This window comes from Populus nigra, chromosome 12, assembly GCF_951802175.1.
Source record: "Populus nigra chromosome 12, ddPopNigr1.1, whole genome shotgun sequence".
NCBI classification, from domain to species: domain Eukaryota; kingdom Viridiplantae; phylum Streptophyta; class Magnoliopsida; order Malpighiales; family Salicaceae; genus Populus; species Populus nigra.
In genome coordinates, this window is record NC_084863.1 from 1,580,612 (window position 1) to 1,607,960 (window position 27,349).

Genomic DNA, 27,349 nt, shown 5'->3' on the forward strand with positions numbered 1-27,349 from the left:
GATTTAGATGCAAAATTCTTGGTTTGTGATTTTCATGAGAAGGAAATCAAATTAGTAATTCCAAAGGTTATTTTTTATGAAGCACATTGCGAATGATGTGCCAAACATATGCTTAAAAAGAATTTTAGAATTGATGGGGATTAAAGTTGATATTCTTGTCTTTTAGATAAAAGTTGTGAAGTAAATTTCTAAATTTTCTCCTAACTCTAAGATTAGTTTCATTGTTAGGGAAGCTGAATATATTGTTGACAGATATGATATTTTTAATAAAAAAACTAAACACATAAAGGATTGAAAATTTTTTATTCGACATCTACGAGATCAGGATAAGAGCAATTTGAACTCGAGAACATATGCTCTCTAACCTAGGGAGACTAATGCAAGATGATTTCTTAGGGAAATATTATTTTACTTAGTTATTATTATTATTTTCTATTTAGTTTAGGAAAATATTTTACATTAAAGTATTTTTTTTCTATTTAGTTTAAGAAATCAAATATTGAAATCTATAATTTTATTTTTTCTTTTAGTTTAATAATTCTTAAAATAATTCTATAATTATTGATTGGGATATTTTTGTTCTTTTCTAGGTAGACTCGGACTCATAAAAATAGGGATTCTCAACTTGAATTGTAGCAAAATACGTAGACTATTATTTTAGCAATAAAATTACAAATTAGAGTTCTTTTTGTTCTAACCATGAACGAAATATTTTCAATCTAACTCACACTTAATTATTTTCAATCTAACTCTGTCTTTTTTATGCTTTTTTGCTGTCCTTTGTACTTCAATTCCCATCGATCTCTGTCAAGGCTATTCATTTTGTTTCTTGATCCCCTTCAGTAAAACATGTTTCTTGCTGCCGTCTCACATTTTCCAATGCTGATATTTTATAGTGTGAAGAGTAAATGCTTTTCTAATGAGGCTGAGTGGGTGGACTGGACTTGCCATATTTTCCATTTTAGTTCTGAAATTCATAATATGTCCTGGTATGGAATTTTTAACTTAATGAAGGAGCATATTAGGGATGGTTATTTAATTTGAATTCAATGGATTTTGACCCTATTTAAATAGGTCAGGTTTTTTTTTTTGGATAATTATCTTATTTAATGAATAATAAATATATTATGAATATTGTTAAATGGGAGCTTGACACCTCACCAAACTTAACTTTATATATATATATATAAAACTATGTGTACCCATTACTTGGCCAACCTAGGGTTATAATTGGTTTTGTTTGAAAAAAAAAATTGTTGACTAAGTTAAAAATTTGAGTTGACTAGCTGATTCGGTTAAAATCCAACTCTTAATCCATTGATTCTTTTTATAAAATATATTTTGATGAAGAAAATATCATTTTGATTTTCTTAACAAAAATAAAATTGAGAATAAATCCTGATTGATTCAAATCTTACCCTCGATTCTAGTTCGAGTTTAAAACTATATATCTCACCATATAATTGCCAAAGATTTCCTTTGCTAAGCTATTACTACGACTTCTATGCTGCGAAATTTTATGTCAAGAGAAGAAAATGGCATCAATATTGTCATATTGATTCTCCATAGATTATATGGTAGTTCAGGTTCGGAAACATGTAAGAAATTTGCAATATCTTGGGATATTAATTCTATGCTACAGAATGCTCAGAACCGAAAATTCTCTTTGATATCAGGCATCCCTTGGCTCTTCTCTGGATCTGCATTTTGCATATTTGCAATTCACTTAGTTGCATCTTCATGTTCTCAACCTCTTTTCTCATCATCTTTATCTCATTCCGGGATGTCATCCATTCATTCTCCACACATCTATTTACCCTGATGATGGCCTGTGTCTTTGTTCTTTGGTAATTGGATCCAACAGATGTCAATGATCTTGCCATATTTACTTGTTCCAGAAGGATAAGCCTTGTTGTAATATTTACAGGCAGCCTGTCATTCCTCGTTGCGTGCTTAAGACCTTCTTGTGATAGTTTATGGTAGGCCATGGCTGTGCACACACTTATTCTTTCTTCTTCTGTGAGTCTAGGATGTGCCTGCATCATTGGCAAAGGAAACATGCAAACAAGGTGGCTTTGTTTAGTGAGATGAAACAGGATTAGTGAAGAGACAAAAAACTAGATTCAAAGTTTATTTAAGATGAACATCAATATGCACCGAAAAGTGTCATCCTTGCTGAACTGATTAAAAATGTGATGTATCTAAACAGTAAAGGCTTAAGAGCAACCTCTTACATACCTTTAGGTATGCATCTATGGCGGTATAGAGGTTGTCATGGCAGTATCGAGCATCGTTCGGCAATGCTTCTGCAAGTGACCGGAATTGTTCAACTGAAAGCTTGGCATCCCGTGAAACTTGTGCGAGATACCCATCTACCAACTTTCCGACAACAAGTAGTTTTGGAGTTGGATTCTTCAACATAGAAGAAGCATAAGCTTCCACCACCCTGGAAACAGTTCCCACATCATAAACAGTATCATCATTGCCATAATTCTTGATCAAAAGATCAGAAACCCGACAGTTTTCCAATTTGAGAGCTATTCTTTTTTCTACCTCATTCAACAGTTCACTGTTAATTCTCGTCATTATTCCCAACTTGAGAAAGTGAAGCAGAAAATTGGCAGAAACTGAATTTTCCTCCTCAGGAAGTATCCTAACCAAACTTTCTGTTGTAACTCTCAGTAGATGGTGGGTTAGATGTTTTGGCAGATTGTCTGGTCCAGAAATCCATTTTGCTGTCCAATAAGCTACGCATGATCCAACAAGTTCCGACCTCACTCCTTTCCTCTTGATGGATTTAATGACCTCAACAAAATGATCTATTCGAAGGCATGAAACATCTTCAAACCACCAATTCTCTGCTACGCCTTTATGTTTCAAGTTTTCCGCATCATTTTCCAGAACATTCAAGCTAATTGCATCGTCTTCGCTGAGAGTAAATAAGTTGGGGTCTATGCAGGCCTTCCAAGCAATGGCATCAGAGCATCGTTGCAGGATTTGTAACTTCATCGCCCACAAAGAGATTGATTCACAGCTTTTCAAAATTCGAAATATGTCTTTCCATGCTGAAAACAATACGAAACTTAGAAAAGCCTCTGTCTTCGAAATCAGATTTCCTTGTTCAAGATCATCACTCATTTCCAAGAAATGTGCAGCACAGTGTACTGGAGCAATGTTGGATGCTGTAAGATCAACCTTACATCCATAGCAGAACTTCACTACTAACTCAAAGATTTCAGATCCACCTGGAAAATTGTCTATTTGAATCTTGGGGAGGGTATCTTTTGCTCCATTGCTTCTTCTCTGGAATACTAATCTATTCAAGTATTCACTTTTTGAGACCATGGCAAGCTGAGCACACAGAAATGACTGGAAGTTCAAATCTGAACAAAGATTTGTCAAAAGAAAAGGAGAGAGAGATAATCCAAAGCATCATTTCATTGCTGAGAGAAGGATAGAAAGAGTTTTCTAGAACTGCTCCCTGGTTCCAATTTTTGTTACCAAGATCTTCTTTTCAACCATACCTATGTATGGATTCTATAATATCTAACAACTATAAGATTTTGTCTTGTCTGGCTGTAACATTAATCCATAAGCTTGTTTCCATAATATTACAGAGAGGAATATGGTCCAACCTCAGGATAAAACCTCCAGCAGCTCAACAAATAATTAAACACAAATTTGTCTACGATGATAATGCAGATGTTCATATAGATTTCATTTCCCACAAGACTAGTGTGATTCGATTTCATACTTCATAAAGAGTGGAAAGATTCACTAGGTCTAATTGATTAAAGCATGTTCAATGTACCTTGTGCAACTGAAAGCTGGAATCTCCAACTTGTATGATCAAATCATTTGCAACTCTGTCGTGAACCGTCCTGCAGACAAAAAAACATCAGTTATAGTTGCAGAAGAAGATTTTAGCAGATTAAAGGGGAATAATTGGATTTGCAGTGCCAATTTGCAGAAGAACATGTATATTTAAATGTTTGCACAGCAGGAAAAGGAGAGAGTACCAGTTCTGGTTTCTTTTTTCCAGAGCTTCAGCAACCACGCTCTCATTAGCTGGAAGAATAACACACTTGTTATGCTTGCTACCAGATACAGTAGCTTTTCCACCATCAAAACTTCTGCTTCCCATGTTAGCGTTGCTTTGTCAAAAGGAAAGAAAGCTGTGCTAATCCAACTTATAGATCCACTTCAGGTTTCTGCAACTACACGAAATAATTTGTAGGAAGTAGTTAAGCCATTAATAGAGTTAGGTGCCTTTTGCTATCTCCTGTCACTACAAGCATAGGTGTGGCCAGTGGAAAGATAGAAACTTAAACCAGGATGATTGCTGTTCTAAATTCTCAGCCACTAGCGTAGAGACATAAATTCCCCCTTTCTCTGTTAGAGTTGTCACCATAAGACTATATACCATAATCGACTCCAATTCAAATCAAAATAAGAGCAACTCTAATAATTCAGTGGTTTTTTTTCTCTACAATACTTGAATGCAATTTAACCATGCTATGTTTTTTTTTATTAAAATTTGTATTAAAATAATATTCATTTGTTTTTATTTTAAAAAAAAAACTAGATTTGAGCATTGGCATATATTATTGTGTAAGCAAATCATTTTCACAAAGTCACTCTCAAAAAAGAAAAAGGGGAAAATTCCACAAAGACTTTAAGGCTTTGGCAAATATTCCCAATCAACCAAACATAAATGGTCCACATCTTTCAAAATCTATCAAACTATCTTACAATTTTTCATTTGGGAAATTAAAAATGAAGCATTTCCTCTACTACCAAAATTCAAAATAAACCCCTCTTTTCCAACGGTCACCTCTTCTTCTTCTTCTTGGTTCTTGCATCTCACAAAAAAATACAGTAAAATGCCAAGAACTATTCACTCCAAACCTCAACCTCTTCTTTCAAAATCATCCCTTCTCTTAAATCCATTCGGTGAAATTACCTTCACTGGCCCGAAAAGTACAAATTTTGCATTTAAAGCTCACATTTTTTACTCTCCCCTTTTACTTTCACACAGGACCCATGTCCAAAAACCAATCATTTGTGCAAGAAAGAATAAAAGAGGATCTGGGTACCAAAAATTAATCAAAATTGTGACCTTTATGGCATCTAATCTCAACACTTTGCCAGAGCCATTGGGTTTGGTTATTGAAGAATTTGCTGCTGCTGTTGCTGCTGGTGGAGGGAATTTAGGATTTTGGAAGGGTTTAGGGGGCGGAAGATTTGATGGGTGGGGAAGAAAAGGGAAGATGAATTCAGGGTTTTTAGGCTTTTTGGTGGTTTCTGGATTGGGATTGATTTTGTTTTTGTTTGGAGGGGAGTTAAAGATTGATGTGGTTTCTGGGGTTTTGGTGTTGAGTTTATTAGGGGCTGTTTTGGTTAAAGGGTTTAAGAGAGGGATTAAAGATTGGATCTTGGGGCTTTGCTTTTTTGGTGTTCTGTTGGGTTTGGGATTGAAGAAAGGAGAGATGCGAAAATGGGTTGAGAGATGTAGGGTTCGTTCACCAGTTTTGGTGCTTATGAAGGGAAAGAGAAGACATGGTAGGAGAATTTGGTAACAGAAGCTACAAAGGAAAGATTTATTCTTTGATTTAGTTAGACTGATTTTTCATTTCACATTTGTATTGCATGTGTTCCAAGTACAAGAAGACCTTAATGTGGCTAGTCATGAAACTATAGGAAAGTTTTGCAGCTGTTTACATTTTCTCCACTGAGATTTGATTGAGTTACAATACAGTATTGTTGCAAGTTTCGATTTCATTTTGTGGTAGTGCTGCTTGAATGTCTGTTGATATTTCCTCTTATGATATACAAGTTCAGTATGATTCTTAAGGGCCCCCTATATGTTGAGCTTGTGTGTGTGGAGTCATTTTAATGAAATTATAATATTGAAAGATCATCAATAAACTCTCTTTCTGCAACAAAGATTTGTTTCACGGAAGCCAGGCAATGCTCTTGGCATTGTGCATTCCCAGTTATGATCATGTTTCATGGTTAGTAGTTGTGACTATACGAAATGTGTCCATGGTTGCACAATGAATGTTTGGTTTAAGATAGCTATATGCTTTTAGAGTTTGTGGTTTGTGGATGGAATCAGGCTAGGATGGAAGTGTTTGATGGTATTTCAAAACTGGAATATGGTCACTTGGACTAACTTGATTGCCATATTTGTTTAATGTTGAACAGGCTAGTGGGCTGTAACGGTGGTTAATTATACTATATACGATTGGAATGGAGAGCCTATAACTTTAGCTTGATGCTAGATTCTAGAAGTACAGACTAGGGCAAACAAAAATATGTTCTTTGTTATGCTTGTGCAATTGGGTATGAAGCTTATCCTTGAGTTGTGATTGCAATGTGATTCTCTCAGTAGCAACTAACAGAATTCAAATGACTTGGTCGCATGGCATCCAATCAATGCAGATCACTGGATCTCTCTTTGATATGCAGATTTCTGGGTTTCACACTGAAAGCTGTATATTATACTGTAGTAATAGCTTTTAGAGGCTCTGGCATTGCAGCAATGCAGCTTGTGTACTAAAAGACCCATTGTCAATGATATTGCTATGGAGAGGGTGGAAGTGGACGCCAATTGCAAAAGGTACTGGGCATATTTCAGGGTAGCAGACAAATGAGATGGCAGGGACTGTCCCTGTAGTTGGCTAGGCTATGAATGGATATGCTGAGAAAGCACTATGAATTTTGAAAAGATTGAAGGAGATGATAGTGACTCCCGAGGAAGTCACTTCTTGGAGCTTCATACTAACACATAGAGCCAACATACCCCGGCTGATGAGAGTTGAGTACAAAAACCTTGGCATAGAGCCAACATATCCCGGCTGATGAGAGTTGAGTACAAAAACCTTGGCTAGTATTGTCAGGACACAGGATAAATACATGTAAGCGGGAACAGGTGTTTGGTTGAGACCTTGTAAATAAATGCTCGGGAATGAATATCTGAAATGGAAACATAGATTCCATACCTTTCCATACTCTGTTAGGATACTAAGCAAGAGCAATAAGAAAATTTAAGCTATGATTTCAATTTTCAATATCTTTGAAAAATGCGATGGACACTCAGGATTTGACAGACGCAATCAATTAGTCTAATGGAAGTTGGCTTGACAAAAACAGCCATCCATTTCATAAATGGCTTCTTTCATGTTTCAAGTAAAAAGCTTAACCACCTACTTTTAATTAACAATCTTTACCTGGGAAAAAAAAGGAATTCTTTCTAAAAATTTGTTCTGAAAATTGCCTTATAAAATATGGTGTAGTCAGGAAAAAGAAGAAAAAATCAAATGCTGACATGGAAAATATCGGTCATTCTTCATGTCCGATGCTATAAAGACATGCAGCAAAGTTGATTTGGAGTAGACAACATTTCTTTTAACTGCTGGTTTAATTTCAGAACTAAAATGTACACGAGAGACATTATCTCGCATCTCGACCAGGCTCTGTGAAAGAACATGCAGCAAATGGAACAAACGAAATTCTCTAATGTTCGCTAATTTTAGCATGTTCTCGACTCAATAAACCATTTTAACAAAATTACAAGGTTACAGACTCAATAAACCATTTTAACAAAATTACAAGGTTACAGCTGCGCGAATTTGTCAATAGTTATTGAAATTCACTTCTTCTCAAAAGGCATGTGGGGGTATGGTGTCTTCTCTCAACAAGCTAATCCACAAAAATCCGAGGCTTAAGGATGTAGTGGAACCCAAAAATCATAAGGTCCTTTCTTCTTGGTAAGTAAAATAGGCAAAGGATTTATCTGATCTGAAGAAACAAGAAATCCAAGATACTATACATCACCTTTTCGTTACAATCCCCTCGAGCATCCCATCAATGCCAAAATTACCTTTGAACTGTTGGTGATCAACAGGACCAGGTAGCTGAAAGGTGATGGAGAAGTGACCAGGAGGACATAGATTCCGTGTTTGCATTCTGAAGATCTGAGAGTGCTTGCAAACTGTACTCTCGCCAGTCGTGGTCACTCCTTTTATGAACACCGTGCCATCAGGATCAATGTCACAACTGAAATCTTCTGCCATTGCGGAACAAAAGATCAGGTCAGTTAGCCACAGCAACATCAATAATATGAAAAGGCATATGAAAATATACCATCTAATTTTTTAATATCCATGGCATGTGAACCTCAAGTTCAGATCAACCAAACTAATTAAATTTTAGATAGCCCTAAATCAAGATTTCAATTTATTAATTAGATTTACAGTTCTAACACTTCAAGCAGCTTGCACTAGTTTGTGCCACAGAGATAGAGTGAAATGAGTGCTATCTCTCCTAGTATTGTTTGTCAGGATGTAAAGCAATCATGAATATAGTAACTAATAAATGTTCATATTTGAACAAACTTACTTTCATCCCTTGAAACTCCAGGAAGAGAGACCCGAAACAAGTAGGCATCATCGCTTTCGCCAATGTCCATTGCACCCACAATTGGTCCCACACTTCCCATTGCTGCACTCCCAGCCAGCCCAATTCCATTTCTGGCAGAATCCATGATATCATCCAACACCTTTTGAGTTGTCTGAGATGGGAAAAATACCATAGAAGACCCAGCTTCTGCAGGTTTAGTATCCACATCCCCTTGGGTTGGAGATTCTACCCTGTGCATTTGAGATTGAACTCCAGGGGTTGAAGATCCAACCCTATCACCAAATGGAACAGGAGGACCAATATATGGCACACTGTTGAGAGGTGCCACCTCAAGGACCTGCTGATGAGGATTTATGGGCTTGGGTACACTATTCCCTCTTCGTATGTCAGAAGCCCTAGAGTCCATCAAAGTTTGGCATATTTAATTTTCAATACCACATGAAAATGTAGCAGTGCATCAGTGACTAGAATTAGTGTTGAATAAATTGTTGTAGAAAACTCAATGGTACAGAGTTATGTTCCTAATGCAGATATAACTACAGCCAACGAAATATCTGAACAACTCATTACAGAAAAGCAAAAGCTAAAAAAACATAGAAATAAATTGTTTGGTGGATAATTTATTTGTTTGGTGGATAATATCCACCAATATTCGTACTGTCAACAAGAACTCAAACAATGATTCTATAAATTGTGACTGTAAGCAACATCGAAAGCATATCATTTGTAAACTAATTCTTCTGTATTACACCCAAAAATTGTATTGACTCACTGCTATGCTGGCCCCTTGTTTTCAACAAAATGTAAGTCACACGCAATCCCTGCCTAAGAAATGAAAAGCTATGTGAATGCCAATGTGCTTCTCTCTCTGAGGAAGCTGGCCGCAAGTTCAATAAAACTTAAAGCACATGCATATACATTGTTCACATGCAACCCATGTCTAGCAAATCAAAAGCTATGTGAACACTCGAGCATGCACACACAGAGGAACATGGAAAAATAAGAAATTAAATTTAGAGACAAGTTGGATTATTTTGTTCAAGAGAAATGTTTTAGGGAAATCCTTTTTGAGGAAAAAAGACTGCATCCACTAAATAGTAAGGCTGAATCAATGTGATTGTTATGGAAAAGACCATATTTTTAAATGGAGATTTAGTTTCCATTATCAATTGGAAATCACTTCATTAGGAAACTTTATGAAATATCGCTGGATTGAATTGGGAGTGTGTGAGGTGGAACTGCCATCTTGTTAAAATGACAGCAACACATCTAGTTATAATACTATCAACATGTGGTGCCTTGAGTCTCCCAAATACAACCATGAAATCTCAAGCCACTGATCCTTTATTTCAACAACCATTCTACTTTCCATGATAACTGTCATACAAACTATTACACTGTATCTATCAGGCTCTGAGGTGATAGAATTATCTGAAAATAAGTGTAGAAAACTTGAATCATCACAATAATGTCCTAAACTTCTGGATTTAATTAACTTGATGGACTTAATTGTATGCTAAGAAACACCATTTTGTACTTGTGCAGCTTTGAGCTGAAAATCACCATTGTCATCCTACATAATATACATTTCCACTTCAACTCATCCTAGATTCGTACTGCCAAATATATTATTTTACTTTATCTCCCTTCAGTATGCTACAACCACCTCCAAAAGTTTATTCAATTGTTTATAGCTTTTTGTTCTTTTGAAAAAGGTTTCACTTACCACTGTCTTTTTCTTTGCACGGATAAAAGAACAGCATAATACTAGAAAGAAGCAGGATAACAATAAATATTTGAGAATATGTCATTCTCTGGAAGAACATAAACTAGAATGTAACAAAAATCGACATAAATGAGCACTCTAACCCTTTCAAATACCAACAAGCAAAGTGCTCCTAAAAAAGCCTGCTGCAATGTATCAAAAAGAAACAAGAATCTCCATCCTATTCCTTAACTGCCTTGATGAAAAATTATTTTTGATATTTTGCATTCGTCTCCATCCAAATGGACTAAAGATTCTCACCTTCAATAATTATCATACTTTGCTTTCTATAATTTTGAATAGCTACCAAAATAATCCTTGAAACCTAAATTAAAGATATCGGATGCATGCTCTATACCATTTAATTTCTACCAAGTGTCCTAGTCTGTTATGATGGGAAGGAAAATAATTCTCAAATCACAACTCGATACCAGAGAATGGATCCATGGACTAAAATTAACCTAATTGAAGCCGCTAACATAATATTACAACCATTAAGGTCAATTTGACAAGGCTGAAGAATCCTGTAAACACAAGAACCAAACAACAAGCTTTCTCCGTCAGGCCATGTTGCCATTTTGTCGTTATGTACTTTTCTTTCTTGAGAATTTGGCAGGAAGTTTTGAAACCATAAATGAAAAGGGTAAAAAATGGTGCGAAAAACTTTTAAACTCATTTCTAGAAAATTGGGATTCATTTTTAAATTTTATGTACCATCTGGGCGAAAAAAATTTAATCCCATTTCAAGAAATCGGGGTCCATTTTCAACAAAAGAACCCTTGACACAATACAAGAAAAACAGAAGATCTACAGCACCAAACATTCAAGACCCAGAAACCACACCATTTCACTCGCTATAACATCATCCCATCTAAATATAAAACCTTTGAAGCATTTTTAAAAACTACCCACCACCCAATACACCACCATAAACATTCTAACATCAGTTCAATTTTCTTTCTCCACAATTCTTATTCCAAAACCATTAATTATTTAAGAAAAAAAAACCTTCTCTTTGTTTATTTAGCTGATTCTGTTATCAGTAATTGCATGCAACTAAACAATCCATCTTTACAACAAATAAAAGCAAACCCATATCAGAAAACACAGCAAAGTAGAAATGCAGCCATAAAAATCCAAGCTTTATCAAAAACATCAGAAACTTTATACATGTATAAGTAAATAAAACATATACCTGTATGGAGAAGCCATTGATGGCAGTCAGAGAAGAGTAGTTCTGTAATAAAGAGGAAATTATTTGAAGTTTTGTACTGTCTTATGACCGTGTTTCTTCGGGGGTTATAAGGAGGAATTACTCCTTGATTAGTCGTCGAGGAAAGTCATTTTGGTCAATGTTAGAAGAGCGAGAGACCACTTGGAATATTGATTGTCCTTTTGATAAATAAAAAAAAAAAACATTTAAAAAGTGGTAGTAATATATATATATATATATATATATATATATATATATATATATATATCTTCTTTCAAAATATAAATTTTATTTTTATTTGTAAATATTTTTCTTTTTTTATTAAGTCATCAATATATGCAAATTTTATTAAAAAAAAATCTCAAACTCTTAGTGGAACTAGCATTTTTAATGCATGTGTTGTCATATTAATAAAAAAAATTTAAAAAATTAAATTAATTTGAGAAAATGAAAAGATAAAATAAAATACTATACAAAAATAGATTTGAATAAATTAAAACTATCTTATATATAACACAATATATGGTACAGATGTGAATAAAGATTTTATTCAATGCTTAACTAAAATTTAAGATGATTATATTAGTATTATATTTTTTTCAAATTCTTTTATTTTAAATAGTTATTGTAAATACAAATGAGTCAAATATTATAGATATAGATATAGATATAATAAATAAAGATTTTATTATAACTTTTGACTAAGAGGTCCTTTTTTTAATATTAGTAGAGTTTGTCAAAATGTATAAATAATTTCTTCTAACGGAGTCCAAGAAATATAAGAGAAAACAACCAAGGGCTCCTATAAAAATAACAAAGGTTCAATTTAATAATTTATTAAAGTTCGATGTGATTTTATTATTTTTAAACTTTAATTATTATATGTGGAATGGATAGAAATTAGAAATATAGGCATTGAACAAAGATTTTATCAAATTATTTGGATGACAAGAAACGAAAATGAATGAAAATCTATAATAAGAAAATAATTAATAGTAGAATATTGGTGCTATGTATAATAAAAATGGCCTAATATAAGAGATAAGATACTCCATTTAGTTTTTTTCGAAAAAGAGTGTAAATATTTCAAAAAATAAAGAAAATAGTGATGATTGATGGACACTAAGCATCAGAAATAAGCAAAAGAACTAAAAAACTGATTAAACCGAGAAAACCAAAAAAAAATAACTGAAAAAACTAAACTATAAAAAAAACCTATTAAATCAATTAAAATTTTAAAAAAAAACAATTGATTCGGTTCGGTTTTGGTTTTATAAGCCTGAAACCAAAAAAACTAAACCGGAAAAAAAACCGAGCCAAACCAAAAAAAACCAAGTCAAACCGAAAAAATCAAGCCAAACTGGTTTGAACCGGTTTTTGTAAAAAAATGAACTGAAACCGATCAGTTTGAACTGATTTTAGTTTTTTTCAAAAAAATATTCAATTTGATTATTTTTTTTATAAAAATCACACAAAAAATATCATTGTACGAAGTATATATCTAGACAAATATATATATCACATTAGTAAGTAATCAGAACATGTTTGTCTCTTGTCATATATGTGCACAAAACATGTTTTTTTATATTTTTAAAAAAATATTTATAAAGGATATAAAGCTGATCGTATATATTTTCCTTAAAGAAATTATTAACATTTCTTTCTATAACCATAAATATTTTGTGTTTATTTATGCCCCCAAGTTATCATCCATAGTGGAATAACAATGCAAATAATTAAGCCATCATACTTAGATTTTCTTACCAAAACTTGATTAATTTCCACTTAAAGAGCCATAATACTCAGATTTTGTTACCAAACAAGGAAGAATTGTTTAGATTTTCTTCCCCAACAATGATTAATGTCAAATTAACAGGTAACAGTACTGTAAGAAAATCAGGTTAAAAAAATATAATAGCAGTTGGTTAAGGAAATGATTGCTGTTTTGTACTTAATTCTTTTGAAATTAGAATAAATAAACAAAACAAAAATAAAATAAAATATTTTTACTCTACTACTATAAAACAGAGACATGAACTTGCAACTTATGACACTTCACCACTCCCTTTAATCCCCCAACCTCTCTCTCTCACTCACACTGGTAATTAGCTCCTTAATTTCAATGTTGTTTTTGTACATCCTATGTACAATGTCTGTGTTCTTATCAACTACTGTTTTTGTCATGTGATTTTTTTTCGTATTTTCGAATGGGGGCTACTGGTTTTTTTTATGTATTTTCAATCTATGTATTATATAGTGGTGATTTAGAATCTGGATTTAGGGTTTTTGATCAAACATATGCAAATGCAAGGATCTTGAAATAATCTTTAGTGTCATGTGTTTTTTACACACTGAACTGTGTCAAACAATTACATTTTTTATGCTTACATTTCTGTATTTTTTTTCCTAACATATCAGAATCTTTATATGTTAAGTTCCTGAGTATTAATGGTGATTTTATCTTGCAGATTCTGATTCATCGTATCGCAGGCACTATGGACATTACTCCCTCCCAGGCAGCGAAAAGATCTCTTTCTGCTGAAAGAACAGAATCCTTCCTCGATTCAAACGTGATTGCCAACAATGACCGGCTCTTCCTTCTGTACTTCATCATAGGTAACTATTTTGGACCTGATCTGAAAGGGGAGGGACCCCAAAAATCACTTTTTCGAAGAGCTGCTGAGGGCTTGCCCATGTACACATTTGATCAACTTGCTGGTTCCTGCATGGGAACTGTAGAAATGGAGAGGATATATTACCATGTCCTTCGGAAGGCAGAAAAACATCTTGCTGTCAAACTGCTGCCATTGCAACAATTTTTTCTTGGCAGTCTCCTTACTCCGGGAACTAACAGATACCCACAATTTACTGATATGTTTCCGGCTCATCTGCATCCTCATTCAGTAATGGAAAATGGGGATAAATTTGTATCAAGTATCATATTCATCAACAACCCGGATACGTTTCATATTGATTTGAAGGACATTGAAAGGTTCAAAAGGCTAACTGGTCTTGAGAACCTTTTTCTAGATAGAGATGCAGCAACATCAATCCGCTCATATGCAGATGGTACTCTATATGATGTGATAGTCCATGAGGCTGGAAATGGAATAGAACTGCCTCCTACCAGTACTCGTTTCTCTCGTAAGAGAGCAGAACCTGCAGATAGAATCCCGCGGTCTAGGCATCACCATGTTCAAGGTAGTGGCAGTTCGACTTCTCGGCAGGCCACAAATAGAAGATTGGCAGAGGATGGTCCTGCATTGTTTTTTCTTCCCTCAAGCGCAGATAAAGAACAGTTGAGTGATCTGATAGCTGCCACTAAAAACGGCGTTGCATTGACTGGTACTGCTGCAATGGGGCAGGTAGGACAAGTTGTTGGGCTGGTCGACATTGGTGAATGTGACGATGCCTACTATTTCCGGGTGTCTCTTCCGGGAGTGAGAAAAGATCCAAGTAAGTATCTTTTATAGAAAATTGAGCACTTGTTCTCACTGAATTCCATTCTACCTTGTTCTTAACCTATTGTTCTCTGACTGCAGATGAATTCAGCTACAAAATCGAAGCTGACGGCAAAGTAATGATAAAGGGAGTGACGATAACAGGCGAGAGAACTGTGTACAAGCTCTCGCAGAAGTTTGAAATGCTATCCAGAAATCTTTGCCCACCAGGCCAGTTTTCCATCTCATTTCAACTGCCTGGTCCAGTTGATCCTCGCCAGCTTACGAGCAATTTTGGCGATGATGGGGTTTTAGATGCTCTTATAATGAAAAGTAGGGAAACCACACAATCCTGAATTCATCACAGCCATTAAATGGAAAGTTTTGGGGTTTTGTTTTTCACATTTTCACCATTGTTGCCACCTTTTCACGTTGTGGTCGTTCAATTGACAAATGAAATCCTCTGCCATTGCCAGCAAAACGAAAGATGATCAGATCGATTAGCCACGTCAAGAATCAACCATATAATATATAGTATCCATGGCATATGAAACTCAAAATTTAGATCAAGGGAAGTAAATTACTGTTTGGCAAAGAGTTGGATTAAAAAGTTATTTTTTAACAAAAATAAAATAAAATATGAGCATTGTCTACATGTTTTCTAGTCTGATATATAAAACAAGTTATTGTAAACTAAAAGGTTGATGTATATGTTTAGTAAAATAAATAAAAAATTATATGCTCAAATAAACTTTAAAAAGATGTTGACATAAATCAAAGATAAATCAAGAAGCCGGTAAATAAATGCAAATAATTAAGATATTTGATTCCATGTTATCATTAAAATAATTAAAATAAATGTAAATAAATTTTTTTAGCGATATACTTTATTTAATAAAACTCAAAGATCATTAAAATAAATATCCAAAAGACTCTAAACAAATTGAAATAAAAATGAAAGGCACATATTTCATTAAAACCTCTTCATCCTATTAATGCAATTGTTTTTCTTTTTAATATAGCAATTTGTTTATAAAGAATGTTTATTTTTTAAAACAAAAAAATATCAAAACCATAAAATCATATTTTAATAATAAAAAAATATTTTAATGATCATGTTGCAAATATATTTAAAAATATATAAGAATAATACACCAAAACTTTTTGGAGATCATTTTTATGTAATCATGCAATAATAAGAAAAACCTTGCACATAGAAGATAACAAAGAAAATTATATAAAAAAACAAATCATAAAAAGTTGTACAAAAAAATAAGTAAGAAGTTATAATCTTATTCAAAAACTAAATATAAATTAAATAGCATTTAATAAAATGACATTCTTAATAAATTTTTAAGTTATTTTATTTTTAATTAAATTTAATAAAAAAAAACATATCTATAATGGGTTAAAAAAATATAGGTTGGGCGGCTGAGCCTATGTAGCCTAGCACACTTGGTCCATAAAATAAAAAGACCAAGTGCGGGAGCTGTAAGGCCATTGGACCTGCATGTCTGGCTTTTTTGTTTTTGTATTTCATAATTCACATCTTTTTATTTTCAATCACTAAAGAGATAGGGTGTTTTAGATTAAAAAAAATTAACTACTTTCAATCTATTTCATCTAAAAATACCTAACAAATACCTTTTAAATTGATCTAAAAATACAAAATCAAGTTGTGAAATAAAATCTTTATTAACTCTAATCTACTTTTTTCTAGAAAGATACAATGTAAAAAAAAAATTAAATAAACTTCTCTTATAAAATAAAATTTATTGACACCAAGACAACTTATTTTGTTGTTATATTTAGTTCAGTCGTTAACTTTCTCTCTCATTTACTGTTTTTTTAATGACCTTCTCTCTCTTCTCTCAAACTAATTAATTAAAAAATAAACAAAATAAAATTTTAGACAAACACAAAAATTCTAAAAACTAAAAGGACAAGAAAAAAGTCAATAAAAAATATAGGAACTAATCATAACTTTTCCATGCGAGCTTGAGATAGGTCATCCATTGAAACACCATAATAAATATAAAAAACATTAAACCTAAAAAAGTAATTTTCATAAATTAAAAAAAATAAACATTGAAACACCATAATAAATATAAAAAACATTAAACATTAAAAAAAAGGAGAAAAGTTAAATTTTAAAAACCTAAAAAAAATAAAACTAACTTATAAAGTCTAAAAAAGAAAAAGCTTATGTCTATAAAGCCTCGAAAATGGAAATATGTTTATGATAACGATATAAGTTTTGTAGGACATGAGTTTTTTAAGTTTTTCATTATTTCTCAAATTATTCATGGTTATATCAATGTTTTGGGGGTGTTCCGAGTTATTAATTTTCTTACCTTTTCAAACTTTTAAAATGTTTTCTACTTCCAAGTCTTGTTTTGGTTAACGCTCCAGGCCAAAACAGTGTTGTGTTGTGCTGCAGGTGCCTTGTATGGAGAAATGGCATGGCTTCTCTTCCTAGCTGCCAAAACTACTAAAAGACACAAACTTTCTCAAGTTTTACTATGCAAAACCCAAAACAAACAACAACCCATTATTTCGCTTCATTGCCTTTACTCTCTCAACCTCTCTATCTTGCTGGTTAGTTCCTCTTACTGCTCTTTCTCTGCGTACATTATGTATGCATGTGTCTTGATCACCTATTATTTCGTTCTTTGTTTTTAATTTTATGTTAGTTGTAATTCCATGTGTTAATTTTTCTTTAGAATCTGAACTTGGGGTTTGTATTTTTTTGCTTGTATCAAAAGCAAGGATTTTGATGAGTAACCCAATTTATTTTTTACTTTTTTTATGGTTAAGGTGACAAGTGTTGTATTGCATGAATCTTTGGTTGCATGTATAATTTCATAGATGTTGATTCTCTCTCTCTCTCTCTCTCTTCATGATTTGATATCAGTTTATATATGATACAGTAAATGAACCTTTGTTATATTAATTATTGAAGTTTTTTTTTTTTTTTGGTTTTGTGTTCCTAGCAAAATCTTGTTCTTTAAATTGCTGATTTTCTTTCATTTTTTCCTCACCTAAATCCAGTTTTGCAGTCACGAGAGTCAATGATATGAAGACTGTAACTTCTTTTGCCTTAAATTTGCTGATTTTTTTTTTTTGGATAAGTAACCTTGTTTTGGTAGAACTATACACAAAAAGGAATTCTAGTTTTTCAAAAATTGGAATTTTTTATGAGGTGTGGCTAAAACTTCCTTCAAAGTGGACGCCTTTAGTTATTTCTTCCGTGATTCAAAGCTGGTATACTTGATTGGTTGCCAAATTTGATTAGTCTTGCTCTCATCCGCATAATAGTTCATAATTTGAATGAATTTCATGTTAAGTTGAATAATCTTTTGATTTTTATCTTATCGTTGTGGCCAGTTTTTCAATTTGTCGTTCACTAACGAGGAGAAAGCTTTTGTATTCCTTAGATCCCAGCTGGACTTGGTGGCTAGAAGTTTTCAGTAGATCATCAAGTCAGGCACCAATTCGCGGGAAAGATCCCGACTCCCGAGTTGCCCAAATATTATCGTAATCAGCCTCTTTGTGTTTTCCTTTTTACATCATCGCTTGATTTAATGCTGGTCTTAGCCCGTCCAATGATGTCATTGTTCAGTTGTGGTTACATCATGCTTTGTTTTATTGTTATTATCTACTTGTCTGCTCCTTGCTGTATATTACTGTTTATTACCCTTAGTTTTTTGTTCCTTGAGCTACCAAGGAAAATAGAGGGCCCTTGCCTTCTTAGTATTATGAACCATCTCAATTGTGCTCATTCTTGGCTAGTGTTAATGACTGATTAAATCAGTCCATTGTGTGGAAGGTGAAAGGAACAATTCCGGTTCGGGGAATTGGCAAATTGATTTGCTTCATGTTATTTGTTTGTATTTATTTGATTCTCATTAACCATCTTTACAATTGGAAGAGGTTCTGGTACATTTTTAAGAGTAGTTCTTAATTCACAGAGCTTGTGAGATCAATAAAAACAAAAGGTGCCATTTTTTAGGTGGATTTAGCATCCCTCCTATATCTGTTTCCATATTTCTTCCTCAGGACCTTTGTGTGTTGGGCCGTGTAAAAATTTCTGCATATAGAGTTTTCTTTTTTTCATTATTTTTATGTGATTGTGCCACATTTTTTCTCTATCGAATCTATCATGTCAGTGTTCAGATGCCCAAGGACAGATCAGATTCCATTTTGATACTCTTCCCATGGTTTAAAGCAATGCAGATACTCTGTCACAGCCTTGGACATGTATGTTTCAGCATGGATTGATGTTTGTTATATTCCTACTTCAGTGATTAACTGAAGATACATATCTAGTTTGAGCCATTACAAATAGCAAAGATATATAGCTTAAAAAGATTTTCTTGCTTTACTGAAATTTTGTGTTCCAAGGAATTGTTAATGACAACACTTTCCCCATTCACTGGAAAGATTTTGTACATGCATGTCACTTTCTTTTTTCTAATTCTAATTTATTGAGGTGAATTATGTGAAATGTAAGGTTTCTCTTGCTCATGATCGGGTGAATGGAACATGATGAAGTTTGGTTTGTGGCCAGTCAAGAAATGTGACTGGTGTGAGTATTTAACCTTCCTTGTATGTACTAGCAAATGTGTGCTAAAATTTATAAGCAAAAACTAGCTACAAACTTTCTTTCTTTTGGCTAGATGTTGCATTTCCGTCTTGATGTCTTCCAACTTGTAAATGATTCTTTGTCTAATTACTAGAAACATTTTGAAATAAGTGAAAGTATACTGGGATTGCCATTTTTTTTGGGTCCAGAGTCTTCATGAACTGCAATTGGCTAGCACGATCCAGGTTGTGGTTCAGCATGGGACCTAAGAATGCTAGGGTTCTCCATGGTCATGCTCTAAATCAATGTGGTTATTTTAGAGTTGTTGATCTATCTAGTATGATGATGACATCTTGCATTCCACAGACATTGTGGTTAGACACGTGCTCTATAAATCAGAGTTTGATTTCAAATTCCAGTAGAAAAGAACATGAGTCCAGAAGTTGTTATCAGAGAAGCATCAGACCTCAAAACTCAGGCTTATAGTTAAGGGCCTAAGGACATGTTTTTATATCTTTAAACACACTTCTATGCAGAAGTCATTTGGTTTGAATGTGTGAACCTAACATAGATGTGCTGCCACTTTGTGTTGAAATTTATTGTAACATTGGGGGTTTCAGGCCTGAAACATCTGATCACCCAGTCATAGTTTCTCTAACAGATCATTAGAAAGCACTAAACCTAAAAGCTCAGGCTTGTAGTTGAGGGGCCAATTGATTTGTTTGTAGTTGAGGGGTCAATTGATTTGCTTGTACTTCTACTTATAACTAACCTTTTTATCATTTTCATCTTCAGTCTTACTACTCAATTTCTTAAACATCAGCTGTTACATTAAGTAGTGGACCCTAGTGACGGATCTTTTTTGTTACATCTTGTAACGGAATGGGCTAGGAGAGGCACGTTAAGTAAGAAGTTTATCCTGCAATGCTAGTAACCCATTATGAAAGTTCACGATGGCATGTATTCCATGAACAAAACTCCAGCCACAATTCAAATCATCAAACTCTGCTACATTTAATTGAGTTATCTTTTCTCAGCATGCATTGTTGTTAACTGCTTTTGATTGCTCCTTGTCATAATCAGAAAACATATATGCTATTATTTGTTTAGCTATATATTTTAGGGCTAGCAGATTAAGTTGACCATTTTCCCCTTAGGATATAGACCAAGGAGAGAGAGTGAATACTTGTGCTATTTGTTATCGTATCCTGACAACAAGTGAAGGATAAGGGCATCTGTTGACAGAAAAACCCATTGAAGAATTCAGCTCTATCAAGTTAGCAAGTTGACTTTTCACCCTTCATAGCGCTTTGCTCTTTCTCCATCCCTTTGTTATCTGAGACCAGGCTAGTCATGATGAAAAATTCTGGCTGCTGAAATGGCTGGTGACCTTGAGGTGGTTATTTTTAGAGTCAAAAGATAAAGTTTCCTCAGCCATACCCTAAATTTATTTTCTTTGGGAGTTCTTCTGATATATTTATGTCAGTTAAGCCATAGATTCAAGGAACCTTTCAATTTAAAAGTTTTATAGCTTATGTCATACCTTGCCTAATGGAATTTTATCCTGTAACTAAAAGTGCGGAATTCCAAAGGATAGTTAGACTCCCTTTTAATCATGTTATATGAGTAAAACATAGGCAGTTATGTTGCTAAATCTCCGTTGATGTTAGAATAGATTGATCCAGATTGTATCTATGAGTTACTATGAATATCAATGATATGTTACCATTTAAAAAACTACTTTTGCTAGTGAACAGTTGATGCTCCAATATTTTGCAAATGAATGGGTAGATGTTTGCATGCAAACGTTTATGGTTTCTCGTCAATTGTAGAAGTTTGTGAATATATGGTAGTTCATGTCATTGATTAGAGGAGTTTGGCCATCTTTGATACTATACAGTGTACTCGATGTATTTGCGCTGAACTAAGTCATTTTTACAACACATAGTTGTATCATAGCCTACCAATCTGCCGTCCATCTTATGATATAAACTTGAGCTCATAAGTTGTTTTAGTAATTCAGTTATTTGTTCGTGGCAAAAACTTCAACAAATATGGAATGATGTGTAAAATGATGCCAGGAGCATGTGTTCCGTGAATCATATGAAAATAATATGATTAATGTAGTTTCAAATAAACATTAACCCCCAAAACAAGTATTTTTTAGGCACTTGCCTGTCATCATAAAATGAAAATAATATGATTAATGAAGATAACGTCATGTATATTTTAGGCACTGGCCTGTCAGCATAATTTTTTTATGAGTACATTAAATGAATTTTTGTCAAATTTATGAGAATCATTATTTGATTTTTTTCCTAAGTGCTTTGAATTTTTAATGCAGATTCTGATTTATTATATTGCAAACATATGGATACTTCATCTCAGGCTGCAAATTCTCTTTCAACTGCGGGATCAGAATCCTTTGTTGATTCAAGTGTCATAGCCAACAATGACCAACTTTTCCTCCTTTATTTCATCATTGGAAACTTTTTTGGGCCTGATCTGAAAGAAGGACCTAAAAAATCACTGTTTCAAAGAGCAGCTGAGGGGCTATCAACTTACTTATTAGAACAACTAACTGGAGGCTACATCAAAACTGAAGAAATAGAGCATATATACCACTATGCACTTCGAAAGGCAGAGAAGCATCTTGCTCTGAAATTATCCTTGTTGCACCAATTCTTTCTAGGCAACCTACCTGCTTCTGGAACTGCCAGTTACCCGCAGTTTCCCGATATGTTTCCAACCCACCTACATCCTCATTCACTAATGGATAATAGATACCAAATTGTGTCAAATGTGATATTCATCGACAACCCAAATACCTCCCATATTGGCTCAAAGGACATTGAGAGGTTTATAAGATTAACTGGGCTCAAGAATCTTCTGCTGGATAGAGATGCAGCAAGATTTCACTCATATTTGGATGGCAGTGCTCTATATGATGTGATAGTGCATGAGGCTGGACCTGGTGTAGAATGGCCTCCTACAAGTACTCATCATTTTCATAAGAGAGCAAAACATGCAGATGGCATCCTGCAAGCCAGGGATCTGCATGTCTATGATGTGCAACCTCTTAGCTGTGTGCCATTTAGAGGTTTGCCTCCTTCTCACAGCTGTACAACATCTCTACCAGCCAGAGATTCTGGAAAATCTGCTGAAGAAAGTCCACGGATGGTTTTTCTTCCATCAGGAGCGAAAAAGGAAGAGTGGAACAGTTTGGTGGCTGCATGTAAAGGTGGACTTGCATTGACTGGTACTGCTGCAATGGGCCAGGTGCAACAGACTGTCGGGCTTGTTGATATTGGTGAGTGTGAAGATGCATACCTTTTCCGGGTGTCTCTTCCTGGAGTGAGACAAGACGACAGTAAGTATCATTAGTATGATTAAATGCTTGCTTCTTACTGAATTTCCTTTTTCTTTCCATGATGCTGTAGTTTACCTTTAGTAGATAAATTGTAAGCATAAAGTTCTCATGAATCTCTTAATTTTCCTTTTATATCTTATCAGCTTGTTATGCTCTAAATTGTCTGTGAAATGGAAAAATCAAATGATGTTGTAGCTTGCCATGTGCGTACCATGCAGTGATGATGCAGTGATGACATTCAATCGATCTGATCATATTTCCAATTCCATAGAAAACATCTCAGCTTTCACATGGGAAGACAACATTAACTGTGTAACTTACACTTATTGCCACCAAGATTCATAATAATTGAAGTGAACATCTTTAATTTACGCTGGCCGCTCTTGTTAAAATTTCTGTGATGGTTGCTTGTTTGTTTGCTTTAAAATGCCAAACAGGTAAGGGTGGCCAGCATTGAACCCTGTTAATTTTAGGTTGCATCACCTCATGTTTCCACTATATTAACAAATCTTGATACCTTTTCTTTTCCTTTACCCTTTTCTCAGTGTCTTATTTAAACTATTCTTCTTTCTGCAGATGAATTCAGCTGCAAAATCGAAAATGATGGTAAGGTGCTGATAAAGGGCATCACAACAACAGGTGAGAAAACGGTGTACAGGTTCTCCCAAAAGTTTGAGATGCTATCCAGAAACCTCTGCTCACCAGGGCAGTTTTCTATTTCATTTCAACTGCCTGGTCCAGTTGATCCTAGTCAGTTTTCAGGCAAATTTGGCTTTGATGGGATTCTAGAGGTGATTGTCATGAAGAGCATATAAAGTAGTTGATAACATAATCCCTGTACATTAGTTAGAAATCCAAGGTTCATCAAGTTCCGGAAGGACCTCTCCACCAATACATGGAATATTATCACCATTATATGAAAATTTTTGAGATGTTTCTCTTTTTCAACAAGTTTTTTTTCTTCTTTATCAGATTTCGTGAGGTCAAACAACTCAAGTTTAACATGTATCTTGCATGTTTTGGTCCTTGAATCAAAAACTTCCGTAGCACAAATCTTTGGAAGCAGCACTTAGCAGATGTGTATCAGCTGAGTACATGCTTTCGAGAATGGGGATATGTTGTTCACCAACATAAGATCAGCTCTTAAAAGGGGAACAGAACACTGGTTAGTTTTGTAGTGAAACAATCCACCCTGGTAGCAGTAGAGCTTGGGCATTTCAGGGGGCATATTTATTACCCCAATATTGCTGTACTTTTCACATTTTAATCATTCTGCGAAGAAGGTACGCAAAAGAATTTATAAAGAGAGAACCGAACCAAAAAAAATTAATCTGTTCAATGCTGAACAAGGATTCAAACATAAAAATGAGAGGATAACGTCCAAGAGAGGAAAAAAAATCAAGATCAGCTATAATATTTTCTGCATGTTATTTACAAAAAGTCATGCTTCTTTTCAGCTCCATTCTTGACAGCACCTTGTCATGAGGGATATTCCTTTGTGCTAGACGTTCAAAAAATGTTACAATCAACGAAAACATTTATGGAGCTAGGAAACCGAGTAAATATGGACACGCAGACATTGAAAGAATTTGGAGTGGAGGGGGGGTGGTCTAAACGAAAAGATAGAAAAATCCACACTGAGCAACCATAGTTCACATACCATAACAGAAGGATGATGTTCATGGCTCATCAATTATCACGTACATATAGGAAAGGGAAAAAAACAACAACAACGTCTGGTCATTACATGACACCATTACTGAAATTTTCAACATCGACTGTCATCTCCATATATGGTTTTTACTAGAAAAGGAGTATGATATGCGTACTAAAATCTGGTAGAAAGGCAAGAAATATTGGCACTATCAGTTACATGAAAGCATTCCTGTACAACATACTCATCTGATCACCCTGGTCTCGGTCATCAAACACAAACCAGCGGTAGATAAGTTAAAGTGAGCTTACACTTCTGAACTTCCATGCTCCAGTTACTACTGATCTGAGGGTGACTGCTGCTGCTCTGGTCCCTGTGGCCACATATGCTGTGCCATGTAGGGGTGAGATTGTTGGGCATACATAGCTGGGTCTGTCACAGGCTTGCCCATTATCATCCCAGGAGTCCCGACCTGAGGTGCATGCGGATGTGGCATATAGCAGTAAGGGAGTGCATCAACAGGCCCTCCAACAGGCATTGGTCCTCTTGGGATTGATGCAAGCACTTCATCTTTCATATCCTCCCTAGGTACAATGTCAACCAGGAAATCAAAGATATCAGTCCTAGTGATAGCTGCAGCAATATCATTCTTCTGAAGTGTCCTCCTCTTGTTCTCCTCCGTGTGATTCCAAGACTGCAAGGTCAACTCTAAAATAAACATTTCACAAGCCCTGGCGAATATAACTGGTGCCTCAGCTGATATCATCTTGACATCCTCATCAGCCTTCATGATCTTCTTGATCCTTGCCAAGGGAAGACTATGATTTTTGAAATCAGTAACTTTGTCTATTTCTTTATACTGATTTGTCCAAAAAGACTGGCGTTGTTGCTGGAGTTGCTGTTGCTGTTGCTGGTGGATCTGCTGATAGGCAAGTTGATGCTGTTCAAGCTGAGCTCCTGCAGGCTGACCAGTAACTGATCCAGGATTTGAGGCAGCAGGCATTTGGTTTGGTTGATATGGATTTGTCCCATACCCTTGCTGATCCATTTTGATCCAACTAAACACAATAATAAGCAACTTAATGACTCTGTGTTTAGCAAGATACAAGAGGAAACATGAAAAACTAAATTCAGCATTTAATTTGCACTATATAGATATACATATCATATGATTGCATGCTGAAAGGAAATTTCATGAAAGAAATTGGCTTTGCTATGAATAGCAAATCTCTGAGGTGAAGAACAGATGCAACTACAAGGCGATGCAAATCCAATTAACACTATCCAATCAGGTGTTTGAATTATTAAAAAAATGCCGCAAACCAAGTTTGTCTGATTTCAAAAACATAAACAAATAAACAATTCTCCCCAATAATATCCAAGATGCAGAATAACAGCATCATCCTTGCATTTTATCATGGATGAGCTTTTATGGATATTACCACTTCAATTAATGAGGGTATATCCCAGTATCAATCAATGACATCAATCACACTTAATTCACATTCAAGCATGGTAACAAATGGCTTCAGCTAGCCAAATTTTGATAGGAATACATCCTCTTAATGCTAGGAAAAGCAGAGAATCGCATAGCTGTGATGGTTCCGCAGTTAAATTCAAAAGGTGAAGTCTCAAATTATGATGCCCACTTCGATGATGAAACTAATTGGAGACAGATGCATTTGGGAAGGTAGAAGGCCCACCCATATCCCGACAACAACATAGAGCAATTATAGAAAGAAATTCATTACTAGATGACATTGTTCAGCTCCCAAACAGAAACAGAATATAATTAATTTCCCAGAACTTTCCCAGTACATCTTTGATCTGCTTCCTCTCCTAGAAGTAAATTGCCAAGATACATGCACACAGCAGGATCCAGACAAAATACATAGATGCTAAAATCGCAGAGGGTTAGTATAATATCTAGAAAGAAAAGAAAAAACCCAGAAACCATTACCAATAGTAAATCCATAATCACCATGATATTGACAGAGATTCAACCGACTTGCTTTTTGTTATTTTTTTTAATGAAACATAGTTTGATTTATTTGACACGGCTCTTCCAGTCCCAAAGCAAACTAGTGATGATCGTGATCTTCTTCTGGTAATTTTGGGTACAGGCCAAAAGGTAAAGCAAATTCCAAGTATTCTTCAAAAAGAAAATCAAACAAAAGAATTGCAATTCATTTCTAGAACCACAAGCAGCAGCACATCACATACTAATTTGAGCTAAAAAACCAACTCAATTAATAAAAAGGAAAAAAGATATCATACTGATACACACACAAACTCCAAAAACCAAGAATTCATACTTGCGTTGATTTCTAACCAAACAAAACAAAGCCTTTGTAAGAACACATGAAAAAGGAAAACCCAGAAGTCTTTTGGGATGGTAAAACACAAGATCGATAAAGCAAAACAACACATAGCAAGTGACATGCATGTGTGTGTCTATGAAAGAAGAAAGATTGCGGTGCTACCTTTTCTTTCTGCAGAGCTTGTTCTCTTGCTTGCAAGATCAATAACCTGAAGAAAAGCAGAACTTTTAGCAAGAAAAGAAATATGGGATCTACTTTATGTAAAATCTGTGTCCGTAAACTGATTTTTTTCCTTTTTAGTTAAGGGTTTGATGATGATTCAGCAGAGTTTTAGTCATTAGTGATGACGTTTTTGTATTTAAAATGAGTGATGTTTCTTAAGAACAAACCTCAGATTGGAAACAGCAGCTGCTTTTGCTTTGTCTTGCGTTCCTTTCTGACTCTTTTATTTATATATTGTCAGAAGTTTAACCTCTTGTGGCCATAGTAATAAACCCGGCCCGGAGGGTCAACCCGGAACCCGGGTGACCCGTTGCAACCCGAGTGAGACCTGTCATGTATATTTTTTAATTAACAA

At 34.6% G+C, this 27,349-nt stretch overlaps 6 protein-coding genes across 13 annotated transcripts; 3 read left to right on the forward strand and 3 right to left on the reverse strand.

Annotated features, from left to right (window-relative positions):
* Positions 1-1,515: 1,515 nt before the first annotated feature.
* LOC133670247 (root phototropism protein 3-like) lies at positions 1,516-4,980 on the reverse strand. 2 transcript variants are annotated; one of them, XM_062090768.1, is made up of 4 exons: positions 4,020-4,980; positions 3,812-3,881; positions 2,239-3,351; positions 1,516-2,036 (listed from the first exon to the last, which is right to left on the reverse strand). In XM_062090768.1, the coding sequence occupies exons 1-4, from the start codon at positions 4,142-4,144 to the stop codon at positions 1,632-1,634; spliced, it is 1,713 nt and encodes a 570-aa protein (XP_061946752.1). In that variant the 5' UTR covers positions 4,145-4,980; the 3' UTR covers positions 1,516-1,631. The 2 variants fall into 2 exon arrangements, with proteins under 2 accessions (XP_061946752.1, XP_061946753.1); XM_062090769.1 differs by lacking the exon at positions 4,020-4,980 and having other exon boundaries at positions 2,239-3,383; positions 3,812-3,861.
* LOC133670248 (uncharacterized) lies at positions 4,648-5,853 on the forward strand. Its single transcript, XM_062090771.1, has one exon. The coding sequence runs from the start codon at positions 4,884-4,886 to the stop codon at positions 5,577-5,579; it is 696 nt and encodes a 231-aa protein (XP_061946755.1). The 5' UTR covers positions 4,648-4,883; the 3' UTR covers positions 5,580-5,853.
* Positions 5,854-7,404: 1,551 nt separating this feature from the next.
* Positions 7,405-11,554, reverse strand: LOC133670249 (alpha-crystallin domain-containing protein 22.3-like). Of its 3 annotated transcripts, none has more exons than XM_062090773.1 (3): positions 11,385-11,554; positions 8,404-8,819; positions 7,405-8,068 (listed from the first exon to the last, which is right to left on the reverse strand). In XM_062090773.1, exons 1-3 carry the CDS (start codon positions 11,399-11,401, stop codon positions 7,836-7,838), a joined length of 666 nt encoding a protein of 221 aa, XP_061946757.1. In that variant the 5' UTR covers positions 11,402-11,554; the 3' UTR covers positions 7,405-7,835. The 3 variants fall into 3 exon arrangements, with proteins under 3 accessions (XP_061946757.1, XP_061946756.1, XP_061946758.1); XM_062090772.1 differs by having other exon boundaries at positions 7,405-8,071; positions 11,385-11,552; XM_062090774.1 differs by lacking the exon at positions 11,385-11,554 and having other exon boundaries at positions 7,405-8,071; positions 8,404-8,830.
* Positions 11,555-13,897: 2,343 nt separating this feature from the next.
* LOC133669861 (increased DNA methylation 2-like) lies at positions 13,898-15,198 on the forward strand. Its single transcript, XM_062090189.1, has 2 exons — positions 13,898-14,858; positions 14,945-15,198. Exons 1-2 carry the CDS (start codon positions 13,898-13,900, stop codon positions 15,196-15,198), a joined length of 1,215 nt encoding a protein of 404 aa, XP_061946173.1.
* Positions 15,199-17,159: 1,961 nt separating this feature from the next.
* LOC133669597 (increased DNA methylation 2-like) lies at positions 17,160-23,748 on the forward strand. 4 transcript variants are annotated; one of them, XM_062089796.1, is made up of 4 exons: positions 17,161-17,440; positions 18,280-19,102; positions 21,772-22,797; positions 23,374-23,748. In XM_062089796.1, exons 3-4 carry the CDS (start codon positions 21,798-21,800, stop codon positions 23,610-23,612), a joined length of 1,239 nt encoding a protein of 412 aa, XP_061945780.1. In that variant the 5' UTR covers positions 17,161-17,440; positions 18,280-19,102; positions 21,772-21,797; the 3' UTR covers positions 23,613-23,748. The 4 variants fall into 4 exon arrangements, with proteins under 4 accessions (XP_061945777.1, XP_061945780.1, XP_061945779.1 ...); XM_062089795.1 differs by having other exon boundaries at positions 18,280-18,379; XM_062089793.1 differs by lacking the exon at positions 18,280-19,102 and having other exon boundaries at positions 17,160-17,440.
* Positions 23,749-24,435: 687 nt separating this feature from the next.
* On the reverse strand, positions 24,436-27,254 carry LOC133669241 (nuclear transcription factor Y subunit C-3-like). 2 transcript variants are annotated; one of them, XM_062089300.1, is made up of 3 exons: positions 27,162-27,254; positions 26,935-26,980; positions 24,436-25,509 (listed from the first exon to the last, which is right to left on the reverse strand). In XM_062089300.1, the coding sequence occupies exon 3, from the start codon at positions 25,497-25,499 to the stop codon at positions 24,789-24,791; it is 711 nt and encodes a 236-aa protein (XP_061945284.1). In that variant the 5' UTR covers positions 25,500-25,509; positions 26,935-26,980; positions 27,162-27,254; the 3' UTR covers positions 24,436-24,788. The 2 variants fall into 2 exon arrangements, with proteins under 2 accessions (XP_061945284.1, XP_061945285.1); XM_062089301.1 differs by lacking the exon at positions 27,162-27,254 and having other exon boundaries at positions 24,436-25,539.
* Positions 27,255-27,349: the final 95 nt, after the last annotated feature.

Excerpts from the sequence above, each read along its gene's own strand:
- LOC133669597 (XM_062089793.1), top strand. The coding sequence starts at position 17,365 with ATGCAAAACCCAAAACAAACAACAACCCATTATTTCGCTTCATTGCCT. Across the intron at positions 17,441-21,771 it reads TCAACCTCTCTATCTTGCTG|ATTCTGATTTATTATATTGC; the intron begins GTTAGTTCCTCT and ends TTTTTAATGCAG. Across the intron at positions 22,798-23,373 it reads TGGAGTGAGACAAGACGACA|ATGAATTCAGCTGCAAAATC; the intron begins GTAAGTATCATT and ends TTCTTTCTGCAG.
- LOC133669861 (XM_062090189.1), top strand. The coding sequence starts at position 13,898 with ATGGACATTACTCCCTCCCAGGCAGCGAAAAGATCTCTTTCTGCTGAA. Across the intron at positions 14,859-14,944 it reads GGGAGTGAGAAAAGATCCAA|ATGAATTCAGCTACAAAATC; the intron begins GTAAGTATCTTT and ends CTCTGACTGCAG.
- LOC133670247 (XM_062090768.1), bottom strand. The coding sequence starts at position 4,144 with ATGGGAAGCAGAAGTTTTGATGGTGGAAAAGCTACTGTATCTGGTAGC. Across the intron at positions 3,882-4,019 it reads GAAAAAAGAAACCAGAACTG|GACGGTTCACGACAGAGTTG; the intron begins GTACTCTCTCCT and ends TTTTGTCTGCAG. Across the intron at positions 3,352-3,811 it reads CCAGCTTTCAGTTGCACAAG|CTTGCCATGGTCTCAAAAAG; the intron begins GTACATTGAACA and ends CTGTGTGCTCAG.
- LOC133670248 (XM_062090771.1), top strand. The coding sequence starts at position 4,884 with ATGCCAAGAACTATTCACTCCAAACCTCAACCTCTTCTTTCAAAATCA.
- LOC133669241 (XM_062089300.1), bottom strand. The coding sequence starts at position 25,499 with ATGGATCAGCAAGGGTATGGGACAAATCCATATCAACCAAACCAAATG.
- LOC133670249 (XM_062090772.1), bottom strand. Across the intron at positions 8,072-8,403 it reads TGGAGTTTCAAGGGATGAAA|AAGATTTCAGTTGTGACATT; the intron begins GTAAGTTTGTTC and ends CCGCAATGGCAG.